At 37.7% G+C, this 26,317-nt stretch overlaps 2 protein-coding genes across 5 annotated transcripts; both read right to left on the reverse strand.

Annotated features, from left to right (window-relative positions):
• Nucleotides 1-601: 601 nt before the first annotated feature.
• Nucleotides 602-8,507, reverse strand: LOC131318861 (NAC domain-containing protein 78-like). Of its 3 annotated transcripts, XM_058348874.1 has the most exons (7): nucleotides 8,110-8,507; nucleotides 6,710-6,990; nucleotides 6,094-6,279; nucleotides 2,188-2,655; nucleotides 1,975-2,095; nucleotides 1,035-1,473; nucleotides 602-951 (listed from the first exon to the last, which is right to left on the reverse strand). In XM_058348874.1, exons 1-6 carry the CDS (start codon nucleotides 8,297-8,299, stop codon nucleotides 1,082-1,084), a joined length of 1,638 nt encoding a protein of 545 aa, XP_058204857.1. In that variant the 5' UTR covers nucleotides 8,300-8,507; the 3' UTR covers nucleotides 602-951; nucleotides 1,035-1,081. The 3 variants fall into 3 exon arrangements, with proteins under 3 accessions (XP_058204857.1, XP_058204856.1, XP_058204858.1); XM_058348873.1 differs by having other exon boundaries at nucleotides 602-1,473; XM_058348875.1 differs by having other exon boundaries at nucleotides 602-1,473; nucleotides 1,984-2,095; nucleotides 8,110-8,490.
• Nucleotides 8,508-12,584: 4,077 nt separating this feature from the next.
• Nucleotides 12,585-18,486, reverse strand: LOC131318803 (NAC domain containing protein 50-like). Of its 2 annotated transcripts, none has more exons than XM_058348776.1 (4): nucleotides 18,060-18,486; nucleotides 16,706-17,041; nucleotides 16,390-16,575; nucleotides 12,585-13,414 (listed from the first exon to the last, which is right to left on the reverse strand). In XM_058348776.1, exons 1-4 carry the CDS (start codon nucleotides 18,090-18,092, stop codon nucleotides 12,857-12,859), a joined length of 1,113 nt encoding a protein of 370 aa, XP_058204759.1. In that variant the 5' UTR covers nucleotides 18,093-18,486; the 3' UTR covers nucleotides 12,585-12,856. The 2 variants fall into 2 exon arrangements, with proteins under 2 accessions (XP_058204759.1, XP_058204758.1); XM_058348775.1 differs by having other exon boundaries at nucleotides 16,706-16,983; nucleotides 18,060-18,485.
• Between the last annotated feature and the right edge of the window lie 7,831 nt (nucleotides 18,487-26,317).

Genomic DNA, 26,317 nt, shown 5'->3' on the forward strand with positions numbered 1-26,317 from the left:
TCTATACTTCCTTTACTGACTCTGAATTTCACGTAATGCTTATAAAACCAAAAGGGAAATTGCTATCCAAAACATTCACCCTCTACAGGGTTGGTGCCTAAAATGGAAATAGGATTGATGAGAAACTAAAGATTGCTTCAAGGCATGTCGTCAAGAAACAAGTACTTGTTTGAGAGAGAACACTTCCAACCATCTTGTTAGTAATTGGAATGGTGTAGATGACTGTAGTACAAACAGAAATGCCCATATGTAAAGCCCTTCCGCTATGCAGGTATGGGTTTTGTAACAGCACGAATCTTAATTTAAATCCATAATCAACAGTAACCACATTCCAGCCACCAATAACTACAAGCTTACATGGGGCCAACCGCAATTGCTACATCTATCCAATGTATGAACAGTGTTCTAAAAGTCCCCGCCTAGATGCTAGGCAGGGGTCCAACGACTAGGTGATTAGGCAACTAAGCGGCCGACTAGTCCCCTGACTAGGTGCTAGGCGGCTTATTAGTCCCCGCCTAGGTGCTAGGCGTACCCGGCCGACTTGGGAGCACCTAGCGTCTTTTAGAACCATGTGTATGAATGCATGTCCAAACAAATTCAGTGATCTTAAATAAGTTCATTACTATGAAACACTAAGTTCATTTACAGTTGAAACCTGCACAAATTCTTGTCAACACCACAACCCAAGTCCATCGACTTCAAATTCCAACCATGATATGCCAACTTCCAGGACTGCTTTGAAAGTTAATTTCAACATTGAAGCAGAAATCTGAAAAACAGCAAGCAACTACAAACCAAAGGAAGTTAGCCAAACGTTTACAAGAGGAATGATGAGGCTTGCAGAATGAATAATATCCCTAATTTAGCACAGTCGTAACAGATAATGACCCACTTCTTTTATTGTGTTCTATGACTCTATCAGGGTAATAATAAGTTAGTATCACCCAAAAGGGATTATAGATTCTGGGAGGCAATCCTAATTCGTCAATCAAAATCAAATGAAAGCCCTTTTTTTTTTTTGCATTTCTCTACGTGGCCAGTCGACAGTACTGTTTCTGCTTGCATTAAATCGATCATCCTTTCATGAAGCCTTGCCTGTGTACATGTAACTCCCAATTTTGAAGCTCATTGAAATAATCAGGACCCACAAAAATAACAGGTAGAGCCAGCCCCATGACATTCCAGAACCAGACTTCGGCTCCAAGCTGGCATCATTGTGAGACAAGCCAAAAGAAATGACTATATTGACATCCACGTCCTTACTAAGTGACCAGTACGTCCCGTTGCCACCAGAGGTCATATTTCTTATTCGGATGATACCGGCAGTAACATGGATCGAATTTGAAGAATGAGCAGTAGAACTCAACCGAAGAGCAGCAGCATCTTTGGAAGGGAAATCCGAAGCAAAAGCAGGAGGAGCAGAGATGCTTTCCAACATACAACTTGCCTTATTCGGGAATGGATACTGGATATCTGCTTGATTGGGAAGTACATAAAAAGCAAGGTCAATAGATTGTAGAAGAGGTTGGCCAGAAACCGTGCACTTCAAAAGTTGAGTATAAATACAGTACGAATGCTGGGAAAATAAGATGGAGTTACCCGTGAAGGGTAGCTCAAACATAAACCCTGGGACTAACAGCCAGTCTGGTTTGCAGAAATTGGTGAAAAATTAAAAGAGAGAGGGGAAAGAGAAACCCCTCACTAATTTGGATTGTGAGAAATAAAAATACATGATGAGAAAAGACGAGAATAACACACGCGTAAGTGCCCCATTCCATTTCTCACAAACGAGGTGAGATTTGACGAGAAACACAATCATGTCTTTTCTCTTCTCACCATTCCAAATGAACCGTAAAACGGTAGGTCTTGGGATTGAGTCCCATCTACTTCGCCTGATATCTATGGCTAGGGGCGGTCACACATGCAGAGTTCCTCAACCTCAAGTAAAACAGAGAAGAAAAAAGAACAACTTACTATCAATACCGGATCCAAAGTTTCCAGGCTCTTGCTTTGATGTTGATGCAACATCATTGTAATTTCCTTGTGTAAGCTGTTGGCTTCCCATGGTCTCTTGTGGGGCTCCTCCATTAGCATACTGACATAAAGTCATAAATTAATGTCAGTCCTCAACCAATAACAACCACAGTCAACAGGGATAATATAACTGAGTTCAAGTCATATGATTACCTCTTGGGCGAGGGATGCTTGGTCAGAAACAAGGTTCTCATTTTCATCTGAATCAAAGAATGTAAGGTAGTCTTCTAGGATGTCAAACCCAGAGGATTCCACTTTAATGGAGTTAGAAAGGTCATTAGCTTCCAAAAATGCCCCCTCATCAAATGGAGGGTTATCAGTAGCATCCAAGAATGGGTCATCAAGTAAGTAGTCTGCATCCTCAGAATTCACAGAATGGCTCGGTTCCCCTATATATTCATGCCTTACCGGATTCATGTACATGTCATTTTGGACTGGTAGATCAAATAAATTCTGCCCATCGGGCTGCTCTGGAGCAGAGTAATTTTCACCCACATCCACCAAAAGCTTTTGATTGTCATTGTCAGAGACCAATGGCTCCTGGAAATGACTGCTACTGTCCTCGTAATAGAAGCTCAAAGGAAGGGGAACATCTTCCGATGAAATGTCTGCACCGAGAATCTGGGGAAAAAAACAAAATATTCTAAGACAATTAGACAAAATGTAATGATCTGTGAAAGGAAAAAGAAACAGGATGTTCCACCTTTTTCATAACACAACAAGATTCAGAAACTCGTAGTGCCTAATGTTGATTTTGGCTCATAAATCATAATAGGCTTGCGAGTTGCGACTATGATGTTTTCTAAAGTAGGAGATCTAATCACAAATTGTATCTCTGTATGAGTGAGGAATATCCACAACAACAAGAGCAAAGGCCTAATGGTCCTGTGTTTCTAGTTTCTAGTTTCTCTTAATCTTTTGGGCTATTTGATTTGTCTTTTGACGTTATTTGGTTAATCTTTTAGATATTTCGTTAAGAATGTAGTGCAATGGTTTCTTTAGGTCAAGTTTGATGATGTTGATTCTTTATGGTACAGAGTGTAATATTTATCTCCTTTGGATTGGTTTCTCCTCCCTTTGAGGGATTCCATTTTTAGTGATTTATGGTGTATTAGACTTCGGGGTGTGATTTGTAGCTAGAGAGTTCACCAATGAAGTACCGACACACCTAACTGCAGTGTTGGACATGCGACACGCAGGGACACGGATGGTACAGGCCAAATTAGTTTAACTGATTGTAAGCACATCACACATTGGGGACACCCTTGTCTCAACTTGGACACTGGGTGGAAGCATGTCATGACATGGATCAATTAATAATAGTATAACTTCATTTGAGGGGTTAAATTAAGATATCATAAAATATAGGGCTTGTTTGATTGCAAGGACTACAAGGACAAATTGTATTAGTCCACCCCTGCCGGATTGGGTTCCCTCCTCCTCATCAAACAATCAAAAATCATCCTCATTCCCTTATCTCACTCTTTGTCCCATCCTAACCGAACACAATACAACTAATCTCAGCATTCTTATAATCCCATCTATTGTCCCATGGGCCCTGCTTGTCTCCTCTAACCTTAATCCCGTCTTACCCAATCCTTCTTAAAACTAATACGACAATCAAACGTGACCATAAGGAACCAAATAAATCCCTCGTCTAGATAATAATGTTCAAAGAGCAAAAGGTAAGAATTGTAAAGATTCCACTAGTTTTGGTGGTTTCCAGATAGAATGTTCATATAAATAACTAAATATCGAGGAGATTTATTTCCACACTCCCATTTCTCCACCTGCACCCCATTTTGTCTCTTATTAGGTGAAGTCACTAAAGAGCCCCTGTAAATGGTGTAATTCTCTCCTTTGACTCACCCGATACAAGTGCAAGAAAAACACATCCCTAATTCTTACTCCATCGTCATCTACCTCTCCTTCAAAGGCATTCAGCACGTTTTGGTCCTCTGAATCCCCTAGATTTACATCAGGCAATGCCTCACTCCATCGTCATCTACCTCCCCCAGATTTACATTATCTTCCGAGCACTCCGAAGCACCGCCGTTTACAAGATCGGGCCCGCAATTGAAGCTGTAATCGTCGTAGAACCAAGAGTAGCAAGAACCCACATCAGTTACCTCGACTCGGATCTCCATTCCCTCCACAGCCGCGTTGAGCAATTTTCAGGTACCCGCTGGAGCGAACAGAAATGCTCTTTGGCAACTGAACTCTCTCCGTGATACTCCTTATTGAATCGACTGTGTTTGATGACACTTGTCGGACTTTCTAATCTCATCTCAGTTCTCTCGAATGCCGGCCTTTTTCGAGACCGGACCCACAATCGAAGGAGGAGGAGGGGAAGATCAAGGTGGTGGGTTTGGGGATGATCTCGATTCTCCTGTAGCAGGTCATTGTTGATTAGATCATATGGGGAGACTGGAGAGAGAGAGGAGGAGGAGAAGAGGAAAGAGATGGGATGTTTAGTAACTTCACTTAATAGAGACAAAAAAGGGAGTGCAGGTGGAGAAATGGGAAGTGTGGAAATCAATCTCCAATATCTATCCATGTATATCTTTTTAATTTCATATTATGTCTTGTCCCCTGCCAAGTTGCCAAGTTTGTGTCCTCATTTATTTAGAATTGCCATGTCCGTTTCTGTGTCCATGCTTGGGGTTCGCTTTGTTTTCCATTTTCCTATTGCATTACTTTTCTTTGGCAAACTTCTTGTCCCCCTTTGTCATGCACCTTTCTATCTATTGCTGACAATATTCTACTATTTCTTGGCAATAAAAAGAAAATGGATTATGAGAGTAGACAAGGATGGGAAGCACCATTTCCCTGTATGCATAGCAAAGAAGGCATGCTTGACAATACCACATGGAATAAGACAAACAAAAACAGCTAATCCAAAAAATAGCAAGAAAAAACAGACGAACCAATCGACAACGACCAACTGGACCATAGCAGTGGCATAAAACTCACATGGCTGGCCCAATAAGTTCCTAGAATGGGAGATCCCAGTTGGGAAAGAAATGCCGGTACTATGGTTTATTCTGCTATCATTTTCCCATTATGTAGATACAATTCAGAGCTAACAACATGGGGAAGGCGTTGACGTGCGTAAACCCTGGTACATGAGATCTATATGCACTTGCCCAAAAGGAACAGTAATGTTCTGATACACATTATACTTATCTTTGTGTACATAGTGGGTAGATGCCTTACCTGCTGAAAATTCAGAAATCAGTTCTATAACTTAACTTTTCCATAATCTCGAAAGCTATCCGCATTTAATAGGGGTCCATCTTTGTTTTTGGTTGTTGAAACCTCCAACTAACAACTTCAGTCGAATGTGTCTAAATTCTATCGTACAATCATCACAAAAGCCAAAGGTGCAAATATGTAAGTTTTAAGTGAATTCCTGAGAATTCAAGCATGAACCATGATGTGCCTGCACGCTATTAGCACGGGGAACTTCACTCGTCTTTTAACTTAATTAACAGATCATTTCTTTACAAGTAGTTTTTACCAAAACTACTTGAGTACTTTTATATTTCAACCAGTTCACCAAAACAACTAATTGACCAGAAATATTTCTTCAAGCATAAAGCTATAAAGAAGACTCACATATATGGGTAACTGCATGTTCCATGAGAAAGCATTGGAATGCCTAGATAGTGATAGTCTGGTTTTGGCCACTAGATTGAAGAAATAATAAGACAAAGGCTGGGGGCATAAGCTCAAGAATGGTGAGAGGCCATTGTTCCTTCCAACTTGAAAATACTAAGCAAAAGGACTAAGGTAGTAGTTCTTAGATCCAGCAGCCACTTTATTGTTCAATTCACCAAGGGCCCATTAAAAGTTGAATGTCATATCAAGTTACTATTCAATATCTATAGTGAAGAGTTATATACAACAATATGCACTTGCTTCACGTCCTTTTTATTGTCACATCAAATTTTAAAGCTGTACGGTTCTTTTCCCAATCCTCGCAAAACCATTATTTGCAAGGGGTTGGATTGGAATACTTGTAGTTTGGTAAAGATGAAAGGTGAGATGGACTTAAACCTGCTCAAGGTCATTGCCATCCAGATAGGCATCATCCCCACCTGCCGCTCCCTCCGTATCATCTTGTCCAGGAACTAGAACCAACTCGTCATCCCACTCCTCCTCATCAAAAGGTGCCCCATATTGTTCCCCATTCTTTGGCCCTGTACCACTCTTTCGAAATACTCTGCATAACACCATCGCATCCTTCTCAACCCAAAACACGAACACACAAAAAAATAGCATTAGTACCCCAATCATAATTCATGACAAAAGTATTTTATTTTCTTGAGCTATATTAAGAATGGTGCTTCTCTTGATTTCTATTTTATTTACATCAAGAACCAATTCCACATTCACAAATACGGAAATGATAAAACCCAGTTTTCTTTGCCACTAGTACTAATAGGACTAGAGAAACTTTCGGGTTTTGAATAAGTTGTACAACCAACGGGTAACGCTTGGCTACAATATCGACTTAGCAATTATAAGTTTGCTCTAGATTTTTTTTTTTTCCTTTTTTGCTATCCAAAAGGTTTTTCCTTATCCACGGGCAATGAGAGTTTATATATTGGGTAATGTCCACAAAAATTACTGTTCATACTCATTCCCCACAGATAGAACATCAAATTCTTACCTGAACATTTCCAGTTTTCTCAAACTCCTCGTCCACAAGTTTATACTCATGCATCACCCAATTGGTCCTCTCGCCCCTTGGAGCCCTCCCACAGTGATAAACAAGTGTTTTCTTCATCCCAACAGTCCGTGACTTGTAACGGATCGGTCTGTCTTTCCCAGTTGTCTTCCAGTACCCCTTTTCAGTAGCCCTATTTGTCCTCCCAGTCACCTTTCCATACTTCTTATCTAGTGCACTAAAAAAGTACCACTCCAAGTCCCGGCTCTTCAGCCTCGACTTCCCTATAACCCAAAACACCACAATTTTTTAGTGAGAGAACAATCAAGATTCATGCTAACAAAAGCTAGGTGGTGGTTAAAAAGTAAATAATGCATTAAAAATTTAAAATTGCAATCCACAATTCACACATTTTAATACAGCTTCACATATATATTCCTATACCCCATTTCAACCCACATTTTGCACGAGTATATTTATCTTCTGCCTCTACTTTCCCTAAAACCACAAAAAGCATCAATTAACAATAAAAGAATAACATCCAACTGTAAGTATATATTTTCCAGATACTACTTGGTTGGATAACTAGTGTAGTAGTGGGATCGCTGATTCCCCACTTTGTAGGACATGGGTTTATTGGATTGTAGTAGCTTCTACGAACGAAAGAGCAGGTTGAATAATTTCGAATTGACTTCTTGCTGAGTTAAGAATGCAGGCTCCCCTTAAACTGAACCAAAGGGAGGTCTTCCTTCCTCAGCAAAGTGGGTACTTTTGTCTCCCTGTATCCTGAGTCTTACATTTCGGTTCTCAAAAGGGCTCATATCACCAACTTCAACTGACACCATAAGGAAAAAGCACAAGGAAAAAAGCACCAGAGATCCTTTGTACCGAGAAATCGGTGTACCTCTTTACCGAGATGTTTTGGGTTGTTAGATTGTGTGAGTTTTTTTTATGTTTTAAAATTTTTATGAGATCTAATGGCCGAAAGTGTACCGGTACAGAGAACTTCGGTACATTAGATTTGATCCCTGAAACAAGCTCCCCATAAAAGCTGGAGAGGGAGAAGGACAACCAAAGATATCAAGCTGCCGATTACACATACGCGAATTCGGAAGGAGATAACAAAGGTAGCCTTTATCCCCACTACATTCTAAACAATTTCATCAGTAAATCCCCAAATCTAAAAATTGAATAACCCCAGAACATGTCTAACAGTTCAATTAAAAACCCCAATCCAAGGACAGAGATTAACTGAATCCCTAAAACGTGTTTCTTTTTTGGAAAATTAATTCTGATAAATAAATAAACCAACCAACAGAGAATAAAGTGAATATTTTTCATGCTTGAGATCCAAACGGCGAAACAAGAGAGAGAGAGAGAGAGAGAGAGAGAGAGAGAGAGACCTGGGAGGTCCCAAGGCTCGCACTTGTAGATGTCGATGACGGAGATGGGGTCGAAGCGGAAGGGCTTTCCGAAGACCTTGCGCCTGAGGTAGAACCCCACGAGTTCTTGGTCGGTGGGATGGAATCGAAACCCTGGAGCCAGCGAAGAAGCTGATGCGGCCGCCGCTGGAGGTGCCTGATCCAGGCCCATGTGAGATGATTGCAGAGAGAGAGAGAGAGAGAGAGAGAGAGAGAGAGAGAAAATTAGGGTTTCAGAGAGAGAGTTGTTGAACAACCCTTGGGTTTTCAAATCTCAATTGAAGTGGAGGAAGAAGAGAAGCTTCGTTGCGTCAAGCGATTAAGCATCTTCGATCCTTTTTCCTTTTGTTTTTCCCTTTTTCTTTTTCGAGGATGCCTTTATAATCTTTGCCGACTCCTTGAGAGGTAAGTCACCCGGCCCGTTTTGTAGACGGATAAGGATTTCAGTGGATAAGTAATACTCCAGTACAGTACATATACCGAGGAGTATCTTTTTCGGAAATTCCATAACAATGAAGATTGGTTGGGAATCACGCAAAACAAAACGGGTTTGATTTCATTTCAGATCTCATAAAAATTTAAAAAAAAACACTTATAAATTTTTAAATATTATTTTTTGAAGCTCTGTAAATAATCAACTCTAACAGATATCGGTAAGTATTATTTTTTAATTCGTAGAGACAAAACTGTTCAGTTCGTCCTTATGAATCCAAAAATAAATTTACTAATGTACGTTGGAGCTATTTTTTATAGGGCCATGTAAACTAATATTCAAAAAATTTATGGATATTTTTCTAAATTTTTATGGGATCCGAAATGGATCCAAACATGTTTTTTTTTGCGTGATTCCCTGCAAATCTTTCTTGCGAATTTTTTTTTTAGGAGTCCGATTTTTGTGGTTCAGAAGGCGCTCCAATTTTGTCTCCATGTGGTGGGAGAAAGCAATCAACTGCATATGCAGCCCACCCCAAGTCAATGACTATTTTGCACACGGTTGTGTGGGACCCACATAGAGTTCCACATAAATGATTTGAACCGTTTAATAATTTTGAAATAATTATTCAATTGATCTTGAAAATTTTAGCCCAATTGGACTTTTGGAAATAATTATTCTAGTTCGTTCAATTTTTCATTCAAAATTCAAGATCCTAAACTAAAAATTGAACAAATTAGAATAATTACTTACAAAAATCGAATTGGACTAAATTTTTTCAAAATCAATTGAGTAATTATTTTAAAATTATTGAACAGTTACTTTTATGTGAGTCACACACAAATATGCAAAATGGTCCTTGACTTGGGGTGGGCTGGATATGCAGCAGATTGCTTTCTCCCACAACACTGGGACAAAAATTGGAGTGCCTCCGGTAAATTCTAGAGCACAAAAATTAAACTCCTTTTTTTAAAACTATTATAGGAGGTAGATATGTTAGAAGATTAACTTATATTTGGCTTGAGTACCAATTGATACAGGTGAATAAAAATAGGTAGATAACCACCTCATCGGCCTCGATCACGTAAAGCTAATAGATAAAATAATATAATATTTAGAACCGAATGAATAGTGACTCGCGGGAAGACGCGAGGCATTGTAGCTCTAGCTACTCTTTCGGCGATTTCAACGAGGTGGATAACTCTGGTTTTGAGGGGGTTTTCTTGGGGTTGACTCGCTACTCTAGTGTAAAGAGGGGGTAGAGAGGGCGATGTGGATACTCTAACCCAGCAAAACATAGTCTCTATTTGAAACTTGTGGGAAGGAAATGAAAAGAAAAGAAAATAGAGGGAAAATGTGATGAAAGTGGATTCATTTCTCTTATTTGGTGGAAGAAAGAAAATGAAAAGAAACTACGAAGAAAAAATAATTTCTCTTGTTTGGCTTCAAGAGGGAAATGGAAAGAATAGAAAAAAAATTAATTGGCTTTTTGTTATAGTAACTGTGTGGGGGATTTTCTCTCTCATTTTCTTCAATAATTTCCCTCTCCAGAACTTTCATTTCCTTCCTATTTTCTTTTCCTTTTCCTTAAATTGAACCAAACAACCCTTAATGAAATTTTTTTATTTTCCTTTCTTTTCTCCCATTTTTCATGGGTTCCAAACACAGCCTAAAGGATAAAATAGAGAGTATAAAAAATAGGACACATAGGAAAAACATCAAAAATCCAAAAATCCGTTAGAGTAATTTGTAAATAATCTAAACAGTGTCAGTGACCCACCGCTTTAAAGGGCGAAATTACTTAAAACGCCCAAAATCAAGGAAGAGTAGAATCTGCCCCTAGTGCCCAAAATCAGGGGCATTTTTGTCCCATTGTGGCAAAATGTAAGCCACCTTTGGAAACTATGTTCCTTTATAGGCGCTTATGGATAATATATAAATCATGTTCAAGTACATCTACGTTCCACCACTCAAACCGAGCAATTCTGAAAAATGAAAAAAAGGGCCTGTATCATTTATTTTCTCATTTACAAGAGTGGTTTATTATTTTTAAAAATTGATCTTCATATAATATGTTGATAATTTAGTATGATATAAATATTAAGAATATAAAGGAAAGAGATATTTGTTATTTAATAATTTACATTTTGAAAAAAAGCAAATATTAAATTTAAAGAGACAATAAAACAAAAAAAATGACACTACAAAATTACATGAAGGCAATCAAACAATTTTGATTCATTATTTCATCATCCACCACTCTAATCTACTCATATTAACTACCCAAAGTAAGAGTATTCACAATAGCATAACCAAAACTAAAAGATTTATAAAGTTAGCAAATGTTTGCTTAAAAACATATTGGTATAACCAAACTTAGCAACTCATTAATCAATATCTGAATTTTGTCATTTGGATAACCAAAATTAGCAGCATTGTGTCTTGGATAATCAAAATTAATGGAGACCCCCCCCCCCTCTCTCTCTCTCTCTCTCTCTCTCTCTCTCTCTCTCTCTCTCTCTCTCTCTCTCTCTCTCTCTCTCTCTCTCTCTCAAACCCACTTATTTACATTTATTTCCAAACCCACTTATTTACCTATCTCACTTTACTAAAAATGAGTTTGATTATGCACCATTGTGGGATTTCATATTATTAATATCGGCAACCCTTTAAATGGATAATCAAAAAATAAGGTGACAAATTTCGATTATCCAATTTTGGTTATGCCATTGGAGATATCCTAATTCCCTCTTTTTAAAAAAACAAACAAACCCCTTCTTATCCCACCTCCCCTACTTAACTAATCTCCCATCATACCTTATCCACCTCTTATCACTTCTTCTTCCTTATCCACCCAAAACCTTATCGGTCTGACGAACAAACCTCGAGGCTCTTAACAATGTGAACACGACACGGTTTTATACAGATCGGGTTAGTGTCAAGATATATTACACATTTAAGTTAACAAGTGTTTTGACACCGACCTGAAATGACACAACACAACACAATACAATAACCACCCCATCCATCCCCACTTCATTCCCGTGCCTTTTATTTCCAGTGTAGAAAAGCTTATACCCGATGTTAGAGATGTCACACATTAGTTAAGTAAAAACCTCCAAAACTAGTATAGAAGCGGCCTCTCCATTTATTGCCAGTTAATTTTGAGTTAAATGCTTTAAAATGATACTAAAGCTAGACTTTGAGAGGCTTTTGAACGAGATTCTCTTAATTGATTGCCCCATCGTTTGCACCTTAAGTACGCGTTGTTTCATTGTTTGCGCTGTGCTAGGGGTCCGTTATTTTACTTCTTCACCTGCAGGTCAAGGGTCGCACGAGCAGGAGACTGTTAAAGCTTTTTCCACATGGATTAATTATAACCTCCAAAATGAGTATATGATCATAAGCAACTTCTCCAATCATAGCCAATTGATTTGAATTGGATGCTTTAGTGCTCTCTCCAAGCCACTTTAGTCTTTTGTAGGCAAGCTATACTAATATTCCTCATAATCATACGATCAACACTAAATTCCAGTCAGCGAGTCTAATCTACCAATCCTAGGCTAACTTGTTTACTTGCGCTCGTTTAACCCCTTGCATTTTCCGCTTAAGTAGTACCCTGAGACAGGGACACAACACAACACAACGCATCAAATGAAAGGGAACACGTACGCTGGCATAACTCACATTCATAATTTGGATTCATGTTATAAGGATTATCTAAAACATAATTGATTTTTATGTGCTAGCTTAGCTATCAGTCATCAAACAAACAACCCAGGTGACCAGTTGCAGACAGATAATACTCAAAGGGTAGGATGACACAAGTGGAGTTAATAGAAAGGAACCAAAAAAGAGTAGGAAGAGAGATGCAAGACACAATAACATAACAACCTAACAGGAAGATGCAAAGCTGATCATTTTAATGTGGCACTTAATAGCCTCGAATGAAAACTGAAAGCATATGGCGGACGAATGATGTTAGATGCACCGAAAGTGGAAACTGGAGTCCGCAACAAACAAATATCAGAAACGCAAACAATTTATTCTGACAAAATAACTTTAAAAGACAAGTTCTCTGTCAATGGCGAAAGGATTCGATACAATCCCGTTCAGGGTACGGAATTACAGTAAAGAACTACAAAAACAGATTACATAAGCGCCATAAATAGCTCAGACAGCTCTGCTACTGATTTCCTTCTTCAGAAAACCAATATGCAACTGATGATGAAAGTTACTCATGGCCAAGACTAACGACTACTACAAAATCATATTATTCCTACGCACCGGAAGTAGCTAAACGCCTCGAATTACCCTTTTCAGGTCCTCATTTTCCTTGCTTAGAAGTTCAATCCGCGACTGAAGAATGTTGATCATGGCTTGGGCCCTCATCACTTCAATCTTCAATGTCTCCCTCTCCATAGAAACATTAAGGATCTCATTCTCCAAATTGCTGATGAATTTCAAGTATCCGGGTGGCACAGACTTCTCAAGATTAGCTGCGTCAAATGTTAGCGTTTTATTTGGGTTGTTTTCTTTGGGTTCCAGAGATTCCAACAATGGGAATTCCAAGAGTCCAATTGACATATTTGTAGTGGGGGTGGTTGAGGTAGTTGTAGAAATGTGGAAATCATGAGTCGTCGTAATTGAATCTTCTGATCCATTTCCACGGCTTGAGTTTGGATTGTCAGGCTTTGATCTTTTATTCTGAACCAAAGAGATGGGTTCTGCATCGGCTACGCACTGTGATGGATAATCCTCTGACCTTTCCTTCTTGCAAATGAATGAAAAGTTTTGTGAACTGTTTGGAAGCTCAGTTTGATGCAGAGCTGCCTTGTTGATGGAATGAGTATCCTGTAACAATGAAATGATATTCAGTGGGCTTCATAAGAAAAAGGTAAAACTAGTTGGACATATACCAGAAGGAGCTGTGAGAAAAACAGCTTGCAGTACCGAGAAAAAATGAACAATTTACATAAAATATGTATTACGCCTATAAGTTGAAAGAAAACAGAGTAACAAAATGGAGGGTCTCTTCTTTTTTCTTTTGAATAGACAATGGAGGTTAGTAGATGCAACGGTTCAAAGAAGTGAATTGTTCATGGAAAAGGTTGGGATAGGGAAAGACCTAAAGATTACATGGCAGGTGGTTGTACATGACATATAAATTTGAAAATTTTAATAATTGATTATATGGCCCTTAACATAGCAGAATGGTGAAAAGAATTCCTTAGCCAACCCCAACTCCCCAAGTGATTAGGACACAAGGCTTAGATTGGTCTGACATCTTAAGTGTCGGATTGCATCCACTGGTAACAAGGTCTTAAGAAAATCACTTCAACTATTACACAACAAAGCATAATGGACCATGAGCTTTACCCTTAGATGTCCAGTCAACTGCTGCGCCTCAAGGCCCTCAAACGCATTTCGGGGAGAACCATCTAGGTCCGGACAAGGACACACTATCTAAAGGGATGGGCATATGCAACAAGAGCACAAGGCAGATGTTGACAACTAAGTAAAAGCTATTCCTCCCATGAAACAACACAGATCCTAATTTTAAAGCACATTGACGAATACAGCCAGCTTGCACAGTTTCATAATCCCTGGAGCCCATTGTATGTACTTCTATCTGAATATAGTCCGCATAACTGAAAAAGTAACCTCCAAGCATCTCCTTTAGCGTATGAATGCAGATTCGTAATCAGCCTTAAGCCCATTCGTGAACAAATGTAGGACAACAAAAAAACAGTTTACCAAACTTCGTTTTCCAGTTGATCAAGTACTTATAGAACGGGTAAGGTAAGAGGAAGTTGGCACCCCAAACTGCACTTGTGTTGCCTTCTCACATGTGAAACTTTTGGACGATTGAAGCCAGAAGGATTTGTTATGTGGCTCCATGGTGCCAATGTATAGAAAACAGAATACCACAGGGCTCGGCTTTGCACAAGTGCAATTCACGTGCCACAAGCATGTAACCCCTACTCTGCCTTGTTATTTGATACTCAACACTTTCAAAAGTTGCCATTGGTAAAAAATAAATTTCACACCCAAATGCCACTCCAATTCTACTTGGTCCATGAAGTTACAAGGACACCACCACATCCTCCTAAAAGACCCATCACCACAACTGAGCCTCCGCCTCTGTCCAACCCATTGTCTCCCTCTAAACAAACCTGCCGCATCTTGTATTAAAAGACCCAATCATTGCTCCATCTCCTCACCAAGACGACCACTAATAAGACAATTTATCCAACATCAATTTGACCCCCTCCCTTCTTCTTCTTCTTCTTCTTCTTTCAAAAGAAACATTAAACTATGATTCTGTAAACTATTATCACTCCAAACCATCCTCTCTTTTTTTTTGGTAAATCGGAAATTCACTTCAAACCATCCTTTATTAATCATAACATAATGGACAATTTTGTCACCTGTCCCTTTTTTCCTTCCCTCTTACCAGTCACCACCATCACCCATCCCAGCAGCACCCGCACCCCCTTTCCGCCACTGCCACCACCTCAAACCCCTCACTTTTCGTATTCTCTATCTCTGCCTGCAAAAATGGCTTCCACTTTCACAAAGCCTCACCATCATAGTCCACCCTGTCCATAAAAAGTCCCACATCACAACCACAACAAACACAGACCCGCAGTGCACCTTTTTGCCTTCCCCAAACTGAATGTATGGCCATACCTTGCATCACCAAAACGACCACTGGTCCAGAACATATCTTCCTCTAAATTCTCGTTTCCACTGTCCACTTTTACTTGCCCACTTTCACAACGAACCCAAATTGCCACTTTTATCATAGCACAGCTCTCCAAGTTAAACTGGTTGCAGAATTGCCACTTCTATTACAGCCACTATTGTCTCCGTTACACATCCCTAACATTTATCATAGCACATCCCTAACATTTGTTGCAACTCACATGTCTTGACGAGATTACCAATCCAACATTCCCTCCAAATTTAGGTTATGGCTACTTTTGCCATGCAATGCCATCCGTAGGAATATAATCACATAATTCAATAGCAATTTTCCACCAAGACCATCAAAGGCCAAAAGTTCCTCCTTGTCTCCCAAATACTGAAGCCCCAATAGGGAACTTTGATGAGGAATGAGTTCTTACAGCAGAACACCTACTGCATAATGAGGCAAAAATGTTTGTTTCCAAAGAGCAATAAAAATGAACCACTTAATGGAAACAGGAGTAGAACCTCTACTATTTTCTTTTGCAAGGGTTCGTAAATGTGATTGAAGCTTTCATACGGAAAAAAAAAAAATCACTAAGAGAGTAAAAAGTTGGAGAAAGGAAATCACTTTTGCTTCTATTCCCTTTAATTATCTAACTCAAAGCTGTGAATTGACTGGGATGGTCAAAAGGAACTTCCTTAATCAGTCCCACAAATCGAAGCTGGAAGTCTGATTACTCCAAGTGGTATGTAAAATAAACTGTTATCATATGTAGAAAGTTAGAAACTTTGAATCCAACCCAAAAGCTAATGTCATTAGGTGAATACGTCCCTCATGTATGTTAAGCGTCACCCATTCCACACACAAGCAATGTGTAATTATGTTCTTAGACCAAAGATATGTTTAACTTCTCAAGGTTTCCACTTCTACCAAATACTGCAATCCAGGGGAACAGTTCGAAGATATCCTTCAAACCTGGCAAAAGTGGAAAATATTTTCTATGGGCAAAAGAATTGGTGATAGATATAACTTGCAAGGAATTAAAATATAGGCAAAATAACTAAGGTATGCATAATGGCATCTCATATTAAACTCATGAACAGCAACGGAGAGGGGAACAGAAGAAAGCACAAACCTGCTCAAACTCAATCCGTTCCACTTGGGCATCATCGCCATTTACTATCTCATCCCCAGGTTCTTCTCCTGGAATCACCAGCAACGCATCATCATCCCATTCCTCTTCAATAAACGGTGCATATCGATCCCCATTTGGTGGTCCTAAACCACTTTTTTGGAAAATTCTGCACAGAACAAATGCATCCTTTCCCGCGCAAAACAATCACCAAGTACAAAAAAAATTCATATGGCCATGGGATTCAAATTGCTAAATAAAGGCATAACCAGTAAAATTTATGCACTAATTTTGGATAATACAAGCACAAAATCCAAACCTGTGCAACCCCAGCTTTCTCTAAATCTTCGTCTGTAAGCCTATATTCATGCATAACCCAATTAGTCCGCTTGCCATCTGGGGCTCTTCCACTATGAAACACAAGCGTTTTCTTCATCCCAATTGTCTGTCCTTTATGACGTACAGCTCGATCCTTTCCAGTGGCCTTCCAGTACCCCTTGCCAGTGGCACGGTTCAATCGTGACCCATTTCCATACTTTCTATCTACAGGACTAAAGAAGTACCACTCAAGGTCTCGGCTCTTTAGCCTTGAATGCCCTAAAGGCACATAAAACAGATTAGACAGTGCTCTCCACACACACACAACCACACATGCCTACAAAGACACAGAAATGAAAAAATTGGACCTGGCTAATGAATTGGACGTGGAAGAGCTAAATTGCATCAATAACCATGAAAATCATTATTAAATAGCAAATGTATAAGCGTATAAAAGAGGATACGCATACTGTGTGTGCATATGTAGCAAGTGGGAGCAATGACAATGAAACAATCTCAAACGTGGACTTGTAAGACCCTAATCCATAAATACACTCGAAATTCACCAACAATTCAAAATGGGTAGAAAAGACTTAACTTTGAAAATGAAATTACAACATGTGAATGCTTATTCTTGGACTTGTGGTCTTCCAGCTCCCATCCTCTGTCCTCTATATTCACTCAGAGGCATAAAAATGACAAAATAGGAGCCAATACACTCAAATCCACAAATTAAAAAGGGAATTTTTTTTACATTTATAAGTAATCAAACATAGATTAACAATGCATGCTATATCTATCCATTCAGTTCTGCTAAACACAGCCCAGTAGGCATTAGGTAATGCACACAAAATGTCCATTTCCACAAATATCAATACACTTTCATAGATATATATACACCTTATACAAATTTCGATGTACTTTTTGCACGTTAACCGCTTCCCGCTTGGCTGCGATTAGCATTTTCCTTATCCTTATTATAAAGGAACACCCTTTTTGGTGTGAACGTCAGTTGTGAGGCCGACACAAACTAAAGATTTCATTACAAATCGACCTCAACTCAAGATTTACCTCTTCCCATCTTTCACATAACACAATTTGCCCTACCGTCGTAGGCACACGGTCCTCTAGTGGGGAAAAATTGAAATACAAATACGAATACAAAAACCAAGAAAGTGTAGCCGGAACACCTCAATTGCACAAATAAACCCAGAAATTAACAAATTATAACACAAAAGAACAAGTCTTTGAATCAGATACACCAACAGACAAAAAACCCATAACCCATAAATCAAAAAATACCAATTAAAACCGAAAAAACCCCTCACAAATCTAGAGAGAGAAAGTGGGGTTACCAGCAAGTTCCCACGGCTCAGATTTGTAGACATCGATTTCAGACACGGCTTCGAATCTGAAGGGCTTCCCGCAGGCCTTGCGCTTAAGGTAGTACTGGACGAGCTCCTCGTCCGTGGGGTGGAACCGGAATCCCGGCGCCAGCGACGTCGGAGGCGGCGGCGGCGGCGGTGCGGGGGTGAAGGCCACCAACTCGTGACCCATAACCCAGAAAAGAAATTGAGCGGAGGAGAGAGAGGGTGGGGAAGAGAGAGAGGGAGGGAGGGAGATGATGATGGAAATGGAGAGGGAAGATGTGATAAAGTTGGTTGATGAGGGGGGGTTAGGGTTGGAAGTGAAGCAACCAATTGCCCATCGGTTAAGAAACCTCTGAAAAAGGCTTGCTTGTCAAGGAAAATCCAATTTTCCTTTTCTGTGCGACAAGTTTATTGATTTGTTTGTGTGGCTCAACATGTGCTGCTGTCTTTTCTGGCTTGATATTAATCCGTACAAGAATACTCCCTTTACCATGACCTTTTTTTAATTTGGATTTTGAATTTTCTCTCAACGGTTTTCAATAAAAAATTTCTCAATTATTACTCTCATTTTTTATTTATCTTTCTCTTCACTCATTACTTAAAATTTCAAAACCAAAATTTCAAACCGAACAAGCCCATTGTAACTATCCCTGGAAGAAAACTTAACTTTTTAAGAAAATATGCAATTATAATACATGCCTCATTAGAAAATTTAATTACAAATTTTTATCATAAGATTTTCAATATTATACGTTATTCTCTTTATATTAAAAGTTATTTTAATCATTTGTAAGGGCCTGGGGGTAGTTTGCGAAAATTACACACTTTTTAATTTGACTTCTCTCTCGTTATATATATATATATATATATGTGTGTGTGTGTGTGTGTGTGTGTGTGTGTGTATGTATACTTTGTTTCGATTTTAATGGACACATTGCTAGTAGATGGTGGAATTAGATGCATAAGCTGATTTGGACATGTGAATTATTAAAAAATTTGCATATACGTGTGTGTGTGTATATATATATATATAATTTATTTTATTTTTTTTGGATCCGGACATTGTCTGCTACACAAAATCAGAGTTTAGATAAATTCTTTAAATCATCTTTCACAAATTAGAAGAATTTATTGACAGTTACTAACTTGTGCAAAAGTTTAATTGTTCTAACAATAGTTCATCTTTTAAATTTTTTATCTGGTATAGTTGACAATATTTTGGAATAAAAGGAGTATTTGTATATGCTTATTGTTTATTTTCTTGGGTAAATTTGTACTGTGTGTTTGTTGTTGCTTTTTGAAGAAACATCTCGTTTGCAATTGTTGACCAGAGCTAACAAACATTCACGAAACGATACAGATTTCTTACCAAATAGAGGATGTCAATTTTCTACACCAAGTTGCATAATAAATACTATTAATGTAGTATCTGATTGGTATGGATAAGTATTCATTAGTCAAAGATAACACAATCAACCTTTTTAAATACTATATAATGTTCCAGGATTTCTTTCTATGTATTCTAAAAAGCCGATTTCAGATTCGATTTTTTTTATAAAAAAAAATTGCTTTAGTTAATTAGTTTCTCATTTTTAAAGTTTCTGAGTATAAAGAAAAATCAGCAAATAAAATCTAAGGGGTAAAACACCACATTTTTCACAAGGTTGGTTGTCACGATGATGTAAAAGTATATTTGGAAGAGTCATATTTTTTTGTCAGGTTTTTACTTACAAGGAATTTTTGAAATTGGAAACCAATATTAGGGATGATAAGTTTTTTTTGTGTTTAATCAATTGGAATCAACTTTTAAAATTTTGAACATTATGCATACCACAAAAATAAATGTAGATTATTAACCAATAACCACCACGTGTGGTGCCAGCTTCAAAGTCACTTGATTGTGAGGTTTTTGATACCAACTTTTGAATATCTACTATCCATATGTCCCTAGAATCGTTTGATGTATGGGTACTCTACATTTATTATTTAAAATTTCACGTGCATCAAATGTTTCTGAATATAGTTGTATTTGGATACACAAAGATCCATGTCCGTATATAGCACTGCTCAAAGACATTTGTGTACACTAGTATTGGATTCTTGGCATACCCACATAATCATCTAGACTTGATAACCACCGGCCACGATGATATTAATTAGTCATTCACTTGTAGTATGTAGACCAAAAATAATATAATTGTATACATCTATTGTTGTATATATTAACGAATCATACATGTCTTCATAATAAAGGACGGTCTCTTTTCTTAATCATACAATGTGTCTAGAAATCCAAATGGATATATAATTGTCTAATAATCGTAAATGCTGACATGAATACCTTACTTGATAGTTATTACGAATTGAATGACTCGAATCTTCCTTAATGAGGCCTCGCGATGACCATTTAGGAGAGTCATAAACTTTGAATATACATATTTGAATATTTGATATACGTGTATATATACATGTATATATACTCCTATACGAGTATCTCTACTGTGGATTTGTCTTCTTTATTCAAATGAATCTTTCTTTGCTTGTGGTGAAATTTGCAGGTAGAGAAATCTAGGCCCATCTGTTAGTCTTTCGTGGCCCATGTTATATTACTGATCACTTCTTTTTGACTTGTTTTGTATTGCAAACTTGGTAAAGCTTATAATAATTATACACTCCACTATATAATGCGCTTGTTTGTGGCCCACGCTAAACAATATGTGTTTACTTGTAGGTAGCTAATTTGGCGTTATTTCTTAATTGATAGTGCCACACATGATTACAATGATTCCACAAGTTGGGGAATGACACGTGCTAATCGACATTTTATAATTCTTAAATCCCATCAACTTAAATCTATATTATAAAATAGAGCAGTCTTTTGTCTATTCATACAAACATGAGCACCCTTCCAGCCGTCAGATCATACTTCCTATATCCAGCTACTAACTTTGTAGCCATCAGATCGAATGAATATAAAATGTCCATTCATACAAACAGAGCACCATTTACAACCGTTTGATCATACTTCCTATTAACTTTGTAGCCGTCGGATCGAATGAATATTTCTTAATATAAAATTAGTGACTAATTATGGTAATCTATAACTAATGATATTCAGGAAAGGCATGATTGTATAATCCTAATGCTAATTGTATAATCAGCCAATTTTCAGGAAATGCATGATTGTTTAATCAACCAAAATTGTATAATCATAATCCTAATGCTATATTCCGAAAATTAAATCAATCATGTCTTTCTTTTATTGACTAATCCTAATCCTAATCTCACTCTTTCTTTTATTGACTAATAATATTCTGGAAATTAGTAACTAATCCTTATGCTATAATCAGCCAAAATTTGAAATAAAAATCTAAATTATAAAACAGAGCAGTCTTCCACCAAAAAGACGCTCATTTGAATTGTAATCTAATATTATCGAAATTTGAATCCTATTAGGAATTATCCTAATCAATCATGGTAATTTGTGACTAATATTCCAGGAATTTGAATCTTATTGGGAGTTATCCCAATCAATCATAGTAGTCATGGAAAATTTAGAACTATTATGGTAATCTATAAACCTAATGCTATAATCAGCACAACACCCCCCACCCCACCCCACCACCCCCCTCCTAATGCCATAATTTGCCCCTCCGTCTCTCTTCAGGACACGTTATTCGATAGCTAATTTTTTTTGAAGTAGCAAAAAATCCTATGTTCTCTACCTCTAAAATTCTACGTTCTTCACATTACGTTTCCTACCTTTGCTCTGAAACTAAAGTTTGAGGTGAGTTTATTTTTCTTTATAATACCGTGCTTTGAACGGAAATTTTTTTTTCTCCCTTTTCTAGCCTATACCGTTCTTTTTTTTTTTTTTTTTTGTCTCAATTTCTGTTCATGGCTTTCTGAATGTGTTTTACAGAAAGTTCAAATGGTCAATGGATCTCCCAAAAATGGGCATTTGGGTTTGTGATAGTTTGATTAAGTAAATCGAAAAATACTGTGTTGAACGGTTAGAAAAATATGGATGATGTATATTATTATGGAGTAGATTTTTCCTGTACTATACCGTTCTTTTCTTTACAATACCGTGCTTTGAACGGACATATTTTTCTCTCTTTTCTAGCCTATACCGTTCTTTTTCTTTGTGGCGATTTCTGTTCATGACTTTTTGAATACTGTGCCGAACGGTTAGAATAATACTATGTTGAACGGTTAGAAAAATATGGAGTATAAGCTATTATGGAGTAGATTTTTCCTGGACTATACTGTTCTTTTCAGGCCTATAAGAGAAAATATTTTGAAACTATTTTTTTTTAAATAACATAGAAGGAGGATTCGCAATGAGTAGAGGCTAAAAGTGATTGTGCCCTTGGTTGTTCTTCCTTCAAAGGTACAAAAATCCTTCCCCTTACTTTTAGTTTCTTGGCCTTTTTTCCTTTGACCCTTTATGCAATTGTGAGATTTATATTTGTCGTCGGTATATTTGTGCAAAATCTGAAGTGGGTTTATGTGGGTGCATCAGTTATTTACTTTCAAATTCTAACGAGGTGATTGGGTTTAATTTAATGTGTTTTTCATTGTCTTTTTTTTTTTGTGTGTCTCAGAGGTTTCTTTTTGTTATATTTTTTTCCCTTTTTTATTTTTTCTTTCCTGGAATGAAGCTTTGACTGAGCTGTGATGTGAAATTACTTGAGGTAATTTCTTTGAAATTATTTTTTGGCATAATACGGGTTTGTTTATCTTACAGTTCATTTCTGACCCTATGTGACTATAGTTTGCAGGAATGAATCTGCGTACGTCTATATCTATTTGTGGTCACTGATAAAAAAGAGGTAAAGAAGTTTGTGCTTCATGATCTTCACTTATACAAAGTTACAAACCATGGATGGTTTGTTTCTAAAACTTCCTTCAGACCCAACATTCTTTGTTTCTGACAGAAAAATGTCCACAATATCGCGTCGATAACATTACGCTGATTGTTACGATTATTTCTGCGTTTAGTGAAAACTGAAAATGACACCTTTTCGTAGATGAAATGAGGCCGGCATAACATTCTGGACACTTTCCTGAAAAATTAATAATTTGAACTTCGGAGTATGTTTCATCGGGTGTCGCTTCTCTGATTGAGGTTTTGTTTGCACACTAAATTTGAGTTTCAATTTTTCGTCGTCTTTATGAACGATTTGTATATTGGTTGTATTGTCCAGGGACTGAGATATTGATGGCGATGTGTCTTGATATAATTTCATGGAATTTAGGTTTATTTACTTCTTTAAGGTTTGTATAGGAATAACTTTCAGTTAAGCCATTAGCCTGTTATGTTCTCAAACTTGGTGTCTTTGGTCTATATACTTGCCATTGAGTGACTGACAATTTTCTTGCATAATGCGGTTTAACATGAAATTGACTACTTCGAAATTAATTGCTTGCTTTGGTGGAGTACATAGGGATGACGGTTGCAAGACTGCGCGAGCATGGAGGCTGAACTTCGGGGGGTTAGCCCAAGACTTGGATACATTTGGGGACAAGAACTGACTCAAGTAAAAATAGAGGGCTGAAAGAGGTGAATCTCATCAAAGAAAACTAGCTAGCTTCATAGCAATCTGATCGAGGAATGCAAGATCTTCCTGTCTTTTATGTTTTTGTTTTGGTCGATCATTTCCTCTTATGGTCATGTGTTGTGTGTTGTATTGCTTTGGTGGTTGGCTTCAATCAAAATGGAAGAGAAATTGACTGAATGCACAATATGAATTCATGTAGAAATCCAATCTGATTGTAATACATTCCTATCTTAAATAGTAAATACACTCTAAATTTGTAGGTAGTGTTGTCGGCACGAGTAATTGGTTTATTCTTTGTGGTGATAAAATTATGTTGGTATGTGCCTTTGGACACGAGCAGTTTGTTCACACATAACTAAGGTCACTCGAATATGTATGGATTATTATTTTTTGCATAATTGAATTCGTTGGGTAGTGGATGATATATTGTACGTGAGTTTAGTGCTTATTTGCGTGTGTCGATCGGTCGACCTGTGCCTTGAGGCACGGGCATGCACTAGTACTTAGATATGATGAGATGACATTTTTCATCACCTTATTAACTTTTACTCCTTATTTAGAGAAATTTTGTTTTTTTCTTTTGCCTGAGAAGAACTAATTTACATATTTGAAGAGTTCGCATGGTATAAACCCTTCATGAGTTTGGGGTGTAATTTGCCGGTCCTCTTACGACTGAACAATTCCAAAAAAAAAAAACTTTACAATATTTTGTTTTTGTGTTGACATTGGCGATCAAAACTTCGCCCCGACTAATTTTATGGGCATATATAGTTAGTTCCGTCCCATTTACATTTTGTAATTAGATGGAAATTACAGGGTGAAATCTTACTATTGGTCTGCTCTTTGAGATTCGAACTTGGGCTTCTCTAATCTCTTGAGTTTACATAGACCCCTCTTATATTTAGGAAAAATGTACTATTGGCATAAATCCTAGGAATAGCTTCAAGGAGTGATGAAGGAAATAAAATAACCACTGGTTTGTGTGACGCCATGATTTACCGGATATAATACCATATTATTGACACTCAACTCAACTAACAACCCATTAAGCGGACAAATAATCAAAACAAATAACCCTCATTTAAGTGTAGAAATAATCAATCTTTGCTTTTGACAAGGAATTACCCCAGGCCTCCTCTACAAAAGTATACAATGATGTTCAACTAAAATAACCTAGGTAGTTGACCTTCCGGTGATTTTGAAAGTCTAAACACTCTACCAAGTGACTCAACATGGTTTCCATCCTCCTAAATAATAAGAACTGGATTGGGGGATGCCACATTTGGTTCGATTTTTCCAATAATACCCCCTGAAGTTCCAGGCCAGAGGGTTTTCAGTGTCTAAAATCGTAATTTCCCATGGGTTTGGGGGTAGTGGAGCATATGCTGCCACGTAGCCAGCTTCCCCTCCCTCTTTTTTCTCTCCCACACAATCCACGCGCACATACATACGCGGATTCAACGGAGAGAGAGAGAGAGAGAGGAAGAGGAGGAGGAGGAAGAGTAACGATCGCCAACCACCACCGAGCCTTCCACCGACGACGACGACCACCACCGCTACTGGCCCACCACCACCACAGGCGACCACCGACGCACCCCTCCCCTTTCGCCCACGTCTCTGTTTTTTGCCCCCACACAACACCCACAACCCAGTCGTCGTCGTCGTCGTCCAACACCCACAACCCAAATCCGTTTCAGTCTACGTTCACGATTTGTGGTGGGTTTTCCGATTTCAGTGGGTTTATTGAGTTGTATTTGGTTGAGTTGTATTTGTCGACTGATTTTCAAACCTTAAAGTCTCGTCTCTTCAGATTCTTAGCTTAATATCGGTTTTGTTGTGCTATGGTTATGTAGAAAAGCTGGCTTGATTAGGAGTTCCTTTATTTCAATTTGATCTCATTTCTGCTCAAGGTAATTATTTTGTTCATTGCTAATTTTCAGTTCATGGCCTTAAGATATCGAGCTAGCTCTTTTCGATGGATCTTGAAGCTTCGATCATTCTAAATCGTTACAAACTCTGCTTTTTTATGCTTAGGTTTTATTTTTCTGCTTTAACTTTTGAGATTTAAGCTGATTCATTTAGATTTAGATGTTAAACTTGACTATTTAAGAGCCTCAGATCCAGAGCAGGGCCGTCCCTCAGGGAAGATGAGCTCCTCGGGCCCCCAAATTTCTTTTTAAATTAGGGCTCCATTTCATAGGTTGTTATACTAGGTATATAACACAAAATCCCATTATGTTAGTGCAATTACTATTTTGTCGCTGAAGATGTAAGAAAATTCATATTTAAGTGATACTTTGCATTCTTGTAATGATCAATCCTTTCGAAAACTTAGGCTCCGTTCCACAAACCTTCTTAAAAAATAATCAGCTTATTTCACATTTTTAAACTTAAAAATAAAGTAAATAAAAAATAATTTTTTAAATTTTTTTACATTGTATAAAAGATCTCGATAAGATCTTTCAAACAAGATCCATATTGCATATTTTTAGATTTTAATAAATCTATATTTTTTTAGCTTGAAATTGCCTTCTTAAAAAATAAGAGCTTTTTTACGTTCCGAAACGGAGCCTTAATCTACCTGATTATAAGTTTTCCTTATTTCAAATTGATTTATTGTTTATTTTGTTTGCTTGTAAAAGTACATAAGGGGCCCCAACCTTCAAGTTCGCTTAGAGC

Source organism: Rhododendron vialii, chromosome 3a (assembly GCF_030253575.1).
Source record: "Rhododendron vialii isolate Sample 1 chromosome 3a, ASM3025357v1".
Classification (NCBI taxonomy): Eukaryota; Viridiplantae; Streptophyta; class Magnoliopsida; order Ericales; family Ericaceae; genus Rhododendron; species Rhododendron vialii.